The sequence below is a fragment of the Heliconius melpomene genome, chromosome 18 (assembly GCF_056956725.1).
Source record: "Heliconius melpomene rosina isolate 202511_hmr_F chromosome 18, ASM5695672v1, whole genome shotgun sequence".
Taxonomy (NCBI): Eukaryota; Metazoa; Arthropoda; class Insecta; order Lepidoptera; family Nymphalidae; genus Heliconius; species Heliconius melpomene.
In genome coordinates this window covers 5,045,319-5,054,430 of record NC_140406.1, presented here as the reverse complement: position 1 = coordinate 5,054,430, position 9,112 = coordinate 5,045,319, and the positions used below count along the sequence as shown (strand labels likewise).

At 32.0% G+C, this 9,112-nt stretch overlaps 2 protein-coding genes across 4 annotated transcripts; both read left to right on the top strand.

Annotated features, from left to right (window-relative positions):
• The first annotated feature begins 1,299 nt into the window (after positions 1 to 1,299).
• Positions 1,300 to 4,869, top strand: LOC146529327 (ribonuclease H2 subunit A). Of its 2 annotated transcripts, XM_085201859.1 has the most exons (6): positions 1,595 to 1,735; positions 1,933 to 2,030; positions 2,298 to 2,527; positions 2,757 to 2,900; positions 3,298 to 3,445; positions 4,568 to 4,869. In XM_085201859.1, the coding sequence occupies exons 3-6, from the start codon at positions 2,303 to 2,305 to the stop codon at positions 4,831 to 4,833; spliced, it is 783 nt and encodes a 260-aa protein (XP_085057985.1). In that variant the 5' UTR covers positions 1,595 to 1,735; positions 1,933 to 2,030; positions 2,298 to 2,302; the 3' UTR covers positions 4,834 to 4,869. The 2 variants fall into 2 exon arrangements, with proteins under 2 accessions (XP_085057984.1, XP_085057985.1); XM_085201858.1 differs by lacking the exon at positions 1,933 to 2,030 and having other exon boundaries at positions 1,300 to 1,735.
• A 1,022-nt stretch (positions 4,870 to 5,891) lies between these two features.
• Positions 5,892 to 7,622, top strand: LOC146529326 (uncharacterized). 2 transcript variants are annotated; one of them, XM_085201861.1, is made up of 3 exons: positions 5,892 to 6,753; positions 6,837 to 6,969; positions 7,469 to 7,622. In XM_085201861.1, the coding sequence occupies exons 1-3, from the start codon at positions 5,985 to 5,987 to the stop codon at positions 7,491 to 7,493; spliced, it is 927 nt and encodes a 308-aa protein (XP_085057987.1). In that variant the 5' UTR covers positions 5,892 to 5,984; the 3' UTR covers positions 7,494 to 7,622. The 2 variants fall into 2 exon arrangements, with proteins under 2 accessions (XP_085057987.1, XP_085057986.1); XM_085201860.1 differs by having other exon boundaries at positions 5,896 to 6,753; positions 6,834 to 6,969.
• The last annotated feature ends 1,490 nt before the right edge of the window (positions 7,623 to 9,112 follow it).

Genomic DNA, 9,112 nt, shown 5'->3' with positions numbered 1-9,112 from the left:
CAATATTTATATTTTAATTATAATTAAACCTGTTTAATTTAATTACTTGATAATATGACTCTTTTATTCATTTTTTTTAAAGAATATAGGATATAAAATAATGTAGTTGAATATTTATTATAAATTTTATTTTCTGTATGGCAATTATATGTAAGCACAGTGCATATTATATAATAATATTTGGACCGTTTATTTTGAAAGTGGTGTAAGTCCATTTTCTTATGTTTCGAGAAAATTAAAGGTTAGTATGTCGATGATTATGTAATTTCATTTACCGACCGATTTTAAGTTGTTCAAAACATGGGTTTTTTTTAAGAAATTAAACACGGACTAGTTATATTTAAAAACATTACATTAAATTAAGCATGAATTACGTGATACTCAAAAATGGACTTACACCACTTTCAAAATAAACGGTCCATGTGTTAATAATTTCAAATAAAATAAGATATTTTCAAATGTTCATTGCGATTTAAATCAACCTAAAATAAAAAACTATACTATTTTAACGTTAAGGTGATAATATTAAGAAAGTATCGTTTTATTTCTAAGTATTAATTTATTAAATAAGTGAATTAAGTTATTCTATTTCTGTAAGCATTTAGGCCTTGCTTTGCAAACTATAGGTGGATTATAAAATAAGTATAATTTTGCTCATTCTGGGGATGTCTCAGGTACAAGAGTAAGGAACATATTATACTGGCAAAGAACAGAAATGTACAAGAGTTTAACATCCTCCGACTGCTCTCAACCATGTTGCTAAGCTTGCAAAATATGCGAAAAAATAAAACAAACATAACTTTGACCGTTTTGGATCGTTATATATTTGTATTGTTGTTGGTGATGTATTTACCACGATAGTTAATTATTATTGTCGTCCAAGTTTACCTCGAGTATTATAGACTAGTGGACCCGGACGCGGCTACGCCTGCTTGAACTATAAGAATATTTTCGCGTCGGTCATACTGTGCCGCCCGTAGGCTAGGTCATTTCGAATCAGTGACATCTCCTTAATTATTTATCAAAATTCATAAGGATGAATATCAAAATGTCGCGGTACCGGTTGCGTAGCGACGCGACGGTTGTTATTAACATGGCAGAATAAATTGCATGTCAAATTAGAAAGTACTTTAATTTATTAGTTTATATGTGTAATGTAATGTTATATAGCCTATAGCACTTCTGAAGAATGCAGCTTTTATACAAAACAAAAACAATGTAAATCAGACCAGTAGATCCAGAGATCTTAGCGTTCAAACAAACAAACAAACAAACAAACAAACAAACTCTTCCGCTTTATTATATTAGTATAGATATGCGGTGCGTGGTGGGGTGACTTATATTGTGGCAGACTGACATTCTTTTCTTTATTGTTGAACGCATTGTGTCTTGTCATCTGTCAAATACACTTGGATTTTGACACTTGTGTAATTCAATTCAAAATTTGGAGGGATTTTTATTAAGTTGGTTAATTATTATTATTTATGTTTTTATTTAAATCAACACATTACGTTGTAAAACTATTTTAGATACGTTTTTATGCTGTAGTATAATCAAAGTATATGTTTTAAATATATTTCGTCGTTAAAAATGAATTCATTAGAGTCCCTGGAAGAATTTATTAAATCAAATGACAATTTTAAGAAATTTATAAACCATTCTGTAGTTCCCGATATTTGTAAGTCTGAACCTTGCATGCTTGGAGTTGATGAGGCGGGTCGTGGTCCAGTCTTGGGTAAGAAAAGCTTATATTTTTTGTAGTAAACTCATGGCCAGAGTCAATTTGCAATTAAATTAAGACCTCCTATCTACATTTTGATTTTTTTTTTCATATACTTTTGGGTTGCATTAAAATATTATTTATAAGCAGTTCAGTCTCTAATAATGTGACAATAGTTGTCTGACTAATTGATCTAGTGGTGCCACTTTCAGAATTTACAGTAACAAAATATTGAGGCTGAAAAACGATAACATTAAATTAAAATTAAATATTTTTTTATGTTGACATTGTTTTATTGTTGCACTACACAGTAAGTATAATTGTGTATTATTTTGATTTTTGTTTCATTCATTAAATGTTAACTTGACTGTGATAGCTTGATCACTGGTCCATCTTTAAAAAATCTCTAGATATAAATCTTATTTCACTTTTGCAAAGTTTATTACACCTTTATTTAAAATTTTAAATTTCATATATGTTTGTTTATCTTGGGTATGTTTTTAAAAACATATTAGTGCAAATTTTATGGTATATTTGAATATTGTAATAAAATATCAACTTTTCCATTCTATTTCAGGTCCAATGGTATATGGTATAGCATATTGCCCCTTGAACCAGAAAAATGTATTACAATCCTTAGGGTGTGCTGATTCAAAAGCACTGACAGAAGAAAAAAGAGATGAAATCTTGCTGAAAATGTTATCTGAACCAGAACCAGTTCAAAATGTTGGTTGGATTGCTGAAATAATATCTCCAAACTACATCTCAAATTCTATGTATAGACGAGCTAAGCATTCCTTGAATGAGGTATTTTTAAAATACTTATTTTAATTAAACACTAGAAACATGGTACATACCTTTTTTTCAACTAGTCCAAAATTATTAGCCATAACTGTATTTTATTTTATCTGCTCTTTAAACTAGGCTTCAAACTAGACAACTATCTCTGTCCTGCTATTTGAGAAAAAGAGTATCATAAAACTAGGTATAAGTGGAAAAAATGTACTATAAATATAGAATATATTATTGTTTTAAGGTTTCTATGAATTCTGCTATTGATTTGATCAAAAAATCATTAGAAATGGGAGCAAATATAACTGAAGTGTATGTAGACACGGTGGGACCACCGGAAAAATATCAAACAAAATTGAGTGAAATATTTCCCAATATGAAAATAACTGTAAGTAAACTTTTATTTTTCAACTTATTTTGTAATTTTAATCTGTTTTAGAGTAATGGAGGATGGGCTAATTTAATATTGGCAAAGACCATTTTTTCATTAGCTCTTTTCAACTCCCAATATAGAATATTGAAAAGCCATTATAATTAGGAAACAGGTGATAGCTTGTAACTTAAATTGACGGTCATGGCGCAGGGGCACAAAGAGTGCTGTAAAACTGACTGTTTGGATTTGATTTCCACTGTAACAAAACAAAGCGTAGGGTTGAGCTCTGCCATTTGTTTGACAATGTCATAAACTATGGGCGGAGTGTGGGGAGCAGAGAGTATTAACATTAGTTTCCCTCTGCTTACCTTGTTTGTGGGATATAGTGTTAAGTTAAAAAATATATTTTTAGGTTGCAAAAAAAGCTGACTCCATATATCCAATAGTATCAGCTGCTAGTATAGTGGCAAAAGTAACAAGGGACCATGCACTCAAAGTGTGGAAATTTCATGAAGGCCTGGAACTGGACCATAAAGAATTTGGTAGTGGGTATCCAGGAGGTATGTAGATTTTATGTGTAGTAAGAAATATCCAAAATATTATATATTTTTCCCTGACTATATTATTTACAATGTTAATGTTAAATAAAGGACAAATTATGCCAGGGGATTTTTTTTAATCATTTTGGATATTTCTTACACATATATCCATACATATAAATAAAATTGAATACAGGTTCCATCTCTAAGCTAGTCAAGTGTCCAGACATGGTCCTTTAGTATGGTGGGTTTAAGACTTCAAAGTTTTTATGAGTGGAAGGTAGAAAACGTTAAGAAAACGAGAAGAAAGGTTTTCTCTTTTGAAGTTAGGATGTTTTTGTATTTTAATAGCCTTGTGGAAAATTCTGGAATATATCTGTTTTCCTTAGTGAGGATGTGGGGTTTATCAAACCTAATGTAATGGTTGGGTTTATCCACTATATTCTCAAACACAGCTTCTGCTCAAACTCAGACTTTGGCAACAGTGAAAATCTAAAATCTTATTATTTTTATCTATCTATGTCTTTCTGTTTGTCTGGACTATTTCACGAATGAATCTCTAATATCCTAATTGGCTGAACTAATTTTTATGGGACTGATAGATAATGGGGATAAATAGTGCTACACATGTAGGCTACTTATTATCGCGGAATTCCCCCGGGAACCTGATTTACGCGGGAAAAACCTCATTTGTCATGTGCGCGTACTTACCGCCTACCTAGGTAGATATGAAATCACTAAAAGCAAAGTCAAAAAAAGTCTGAGCAAAATAAAAAAGATATTAATTTTAATCTTATAAGATTAAAATTTGTATTTATTAACTGTATAACAGTATAGATATACTAAAATAATCTCAAATAAATGGAAATATTAAATATTAACAACAAATTAAGCCATTGTGGTGCAATGGGGCAGTTTCCAAATAAAAATGGCGATAGTTGTGGGTTCTCAATTCGATTTTGACGAACTGAGTTCGTTTGTCTACAAAGTGTGAAAAGTCTTTTTTTACAATTATAACAACAGAATTGTTGAATATGCTGTATAATATATTGTTTCATGAAATATATGTATAATGCTAATAATATATTGTTATTACAGCTCTTGCCATTGCTTTTGTGTTTATTTTTTTCTTTTTACTTACAGATCCTTTGACCAAAAAATTTATACGAGAACAAATCGACCATGTTTTCGGTTACCCCCTACTAGTAAGATTTAGTTGGTCGACTGCTGAATTGATGTTGCAAGAAAAAGCAGCAAAGTGTACCTTCGAAGAAATTGAAGATACAAACAAAAAAACTGCTGGAACAAAATCTATTAGCACATTCTTCTCCCCAAAGAATGAAAAGAAACGGAAAAGACATAAATTCTTTGAAGAAAGATACTTGATGATGAGTAATGCTTTTGAATAATTGTTTTTTTGACGATTTAAATGAATTTACAATTTTTATATGTCTTTTTATTTCATAGTGAAGCTTGCTTAAACACTATTTGCCTACAAGTGACTTGGCCTTGGAATCCACACTAGTCTATTTTGGTTACTATACTTAGAAAATGAGGAACGTAATATTAACGTATCGCTAATTAGGATATTAGCACGAAAAAAGTAAAGAAAATAATTTTAAGTTACATATATTTATACAGCAATATATAAATAATTATATGAAAGAGAGAATGCTATTTAGATACCTACTGAATATATTTAATAAATTATGTGAATAAAATGTAATAATACTTTTTGTAGTGTAAATTCAACAAGTACCATACATGTTAAAACTTACAATCGATTAGCTCACTAAGTGAAAATGCATTAAGCAGTAGAAATCAACAAAATTTAAATGCATTTAATGCTATTGACGTTGTATACAGTTTTATTTTTCATTTTTGGTACCCTTCCAAATGTGCTAACAGCTTTTAAAAAATTCTATCCGCATTGTTTTAACGTGTGTCCAAATGAATGCAAAATAACACCAGGGATGAAACGTTTTAGCTTATAAAAAATACTCAATAAAATAGCTATAATTAATAAATTTGAGGTCAGTCAGGCGCAGGGGTACAAGCTCAAAAGGAACAGAATGTTCTAATACTAGATTCCCAGGTTCCCTCTAGGTGGTGTGGGATACAGCGTTAAGCTAAAAAAAAAGTAAATTGTTGGTATGTCCTTACTGTCTCTCGCCTTCTCTAATCGAAATTCGCAATCAAAATATAAAACTCCTAATAATCCTAGTTTCAGTATTATGTTGATATTTGGCTATGTAACTTTCTCAAGCAAATTGCGATCTAATAAAGATTTCTTTATGCGATGAAAGGCCGTAAGTCATACATTTATCCAAGAAGGTTAGCTCCAGCATTAGCATGCACGAGCTGTCTCGCCGCCTACTTACAATGAGCAATGCGGAACACTGGGGTCACTCGGAGAATTTAATTGTGTTCCATTATCATATTTAGGCTCTTTTACGGTAACTCAAAAGTGAAAACTGAATGGGGTTCGACGTAGCTCGTCATTCGTCAGTTGCGATTGATGGAGACAACTTCCTTGACTCGGTAGCTCAAGGATAACAAAATGGCTCTAAATCGATACATTTTCGCGATTCTGTCGTTAGTCGCTTGCGTTACAGCGATTCTCGGTCCATCTGGTAATAGTTCTAAAGTGGTGATTGTTACGAGAGCAGATACATACCTTGATGCTTATTCGAAATCTCGCGTAGATGCTGAAAAAGCGAAGGAAGGTGTGGTTATCATCACAGCGAAAGATGGAGAAAAGAAAATATCGAATCGTGATGACAGTTACAACTCTGGATACGATTATACTCCTCCGTACTCCAGCAGCGACAGTTTTAGCTCATCAGGATCACCGAGCTTCTCTAGTTCATCGAACAGCTATTTGCCACCATCAAGTTACGGACCACCAGTGAAATTTGAATCGGAAGTCACGTACAATGCTCCGCCAAATACTTACGGGCCACCAACGCCGAGTTATGGTCCGCCCGCTTCAAACTATGGCCCTCCTTCTCACTCATATGGACCTCCGGCTCCTGTTTATGGTCCACCTATTCCTAAACCTCTGCCCCCAATCTACGGCCCACCTCTGAAACCTACATATGGAGTACCGTACACAGCGCCAGGCCTGGGATTACTTGATAAATTATCTTTAAAATTAGACATTTTAACAATTGCAAAACTAATGCTGAAATTCCTTATATTCAAAAAGATCGTAACTATGATAGCTGTTGTATGCATGTTATTAGTTATACCAAAATTGATTTCTTTCAAGAAAGATAAAGATGGTGCTGGTACTGATGAAGACGATCGGCAATTTGGTAGAAAGAACTGTAAGTGTTATACATATCAAAATTCGCTATGATAATATATATATATTTTTAAATATTATGTAAATAATAATTATTTTTAGTAGTGGAGCTAACATCAGCCCAGCAGTTGTTAGACCGTGCCATGTACGTGTACGGACGTCAGAGTTCCGACTGCGGCGTCGCGTGCCGCGCTCGTCGAGTCTTAGACGACATCTATGAATTTCAACCTTATATCCAGTGAGTAAAGATTGATATTCTAAAATTTAATTCCACATGTGTCAAATGTTATGGTTATGAGATTTAAACAAAACATGAACTATGAAGCAATGCGTCGTATTCCATGTTTGCAAGTAATAAATACAAGAGATAGGAATCTCTTTTACCTGTCACGAGCAAATTAACAAAATATTTTTTTTAGAAGTTTCAACCCTGTTATTTGTGTTAGTGTCATTATGAGAATACGCTTAAACAAAATAATTCATTAATTCAATTAAGTTTAACTTGAAAACATGTTCTACCATTTTTGGTAAGGGGTATGTGGGTTCGATCGACATGTGGCCCACATGTCGATCGAACCCACAACCATTGCGTTGCAGTAACGCGCTTGTGCCCCTGCGCAACGATGACCTCAACTTTAAGTTATAATAGTAAATTTCCTCTCTATATATTATGGTTCTCAAATATCAGCCTAGTTGTATTAAATCTAAAATCCTCTAAAAGCTCTAAATGTTTTCAGATCTGGGGAGAACGCAGAATCGTAAACGATTGCAAAGAGAATTTGCGTGCCATTACAGCATTTAGCTTATAAATAGTCATTATAATTTATTAAAAAAACCTATTTATTTAATTAATGTAGTTGTAAGTTATTTATTATAAATCGATATATTTTATTTTTTGTTGTTATTTATAAATTCTTTCAAATAGTATTTATTCGATACTTTACTTTTGTATCGAGTGGTTAAACATTGTAATATATTATGTGTGATTACTTATATTTTGAAAAGTTTATTTTTTTACAGTATATAGTAAAGTAGCAAAAAAATTATTACAAATTAACAGGATATTACAATTAAGGCTCAAATGAAAATGATGCTATAAAACATTTTACAGCAATTTCAGTTAATTATCCTTCTGAAGTAATTATTTTGTCCGTAAAATGACCATGAAATAAATTGTAAATTAGAATTTTCACCAGTCGATAACCATAATTGTATAAAATGTTAGGATCATGTTCGTTACAAAATTATTTTTTTACGGCAAATTTATTATTATTTTTTATATTTATCTCGCACATTGCAGTATAGGTAGAGGAAAACTGGAAACCCAGTGTTAAGACACTTCGTTCCCATTAAGACTTCTGGAGAATTCTGGAGGCATAGCGTATTGAATTGCGGAACTTCTATTTTCCTCGAGTGGGAATCGAACCTGTACAAAAACATTATATGATAGACAAAAATACTAGAAGGTTAATTAAGGAATATTACAAATAAATCATTTACATAACGATTTCACTGATGATTTCCGTTTGGGTGAAATTTAACTTTCCCCTTATCGAGTTTGAGATCGGCGACTGTAGCTCCAAAACAATGCTACACACAGTACCGTAGTCTACTCTTGCTGAATACTAATATTGGTATCAATGCTTAAACGGCTTACAATTAGAAAATGAAGCGATAAATAATTGACTGGAGCGCATGGACGATTGCCTATAAAAAACGTAAATGTATTTTAATTCTTACTATCATAATCTCGTTTTAAAATGGTTAACAATTAGTACTTTATTGTATTTAAGTACCCTACATACTATATATGTATAGATTAAGTTCTTTTTTATTATTTTTTATAGCTTCATGCTGTATCCGGAACCTAGTGGGATAGGCAGAGGGAACTTGGGAATCTAGTGTTAAGGCACTCCGCTTCCCCACTTTCTGCACAATTTTAGAAACCAAAGTCATCACCGCACCAGAGCGAAAAAAAATCAATATTTCAAATACATCTATTAATTCTCCCGAGTGAGAATCGACGGCACTCTCTATTTCTTCGAATATGTAGAAAAATTAGCTAGTGATTATAAGAATTATCCTTATTTAAAATTAAATTCTGTTTCATCTAAACATACCTACATTTGTTCATTCTTAGGATAATTTAAGCCAATTTAAGCAATTGAGGCGGGAGTTGGTACTGCTCAGGGCACCGTTAAACTAAATCAGGAAAGATTAAACCGAGAAACGTGATAGCAAGCTTTTTTATGTCATTAATTTTAAACAGTATTTCACATGAGAGCTATAAATTTAATATCTTATTATAACAAAGAAAAATAAATATCGTTGGACATTTTGCTTTAAATAAGTACATACTTATAAATGCTCTGTCTCGGTCT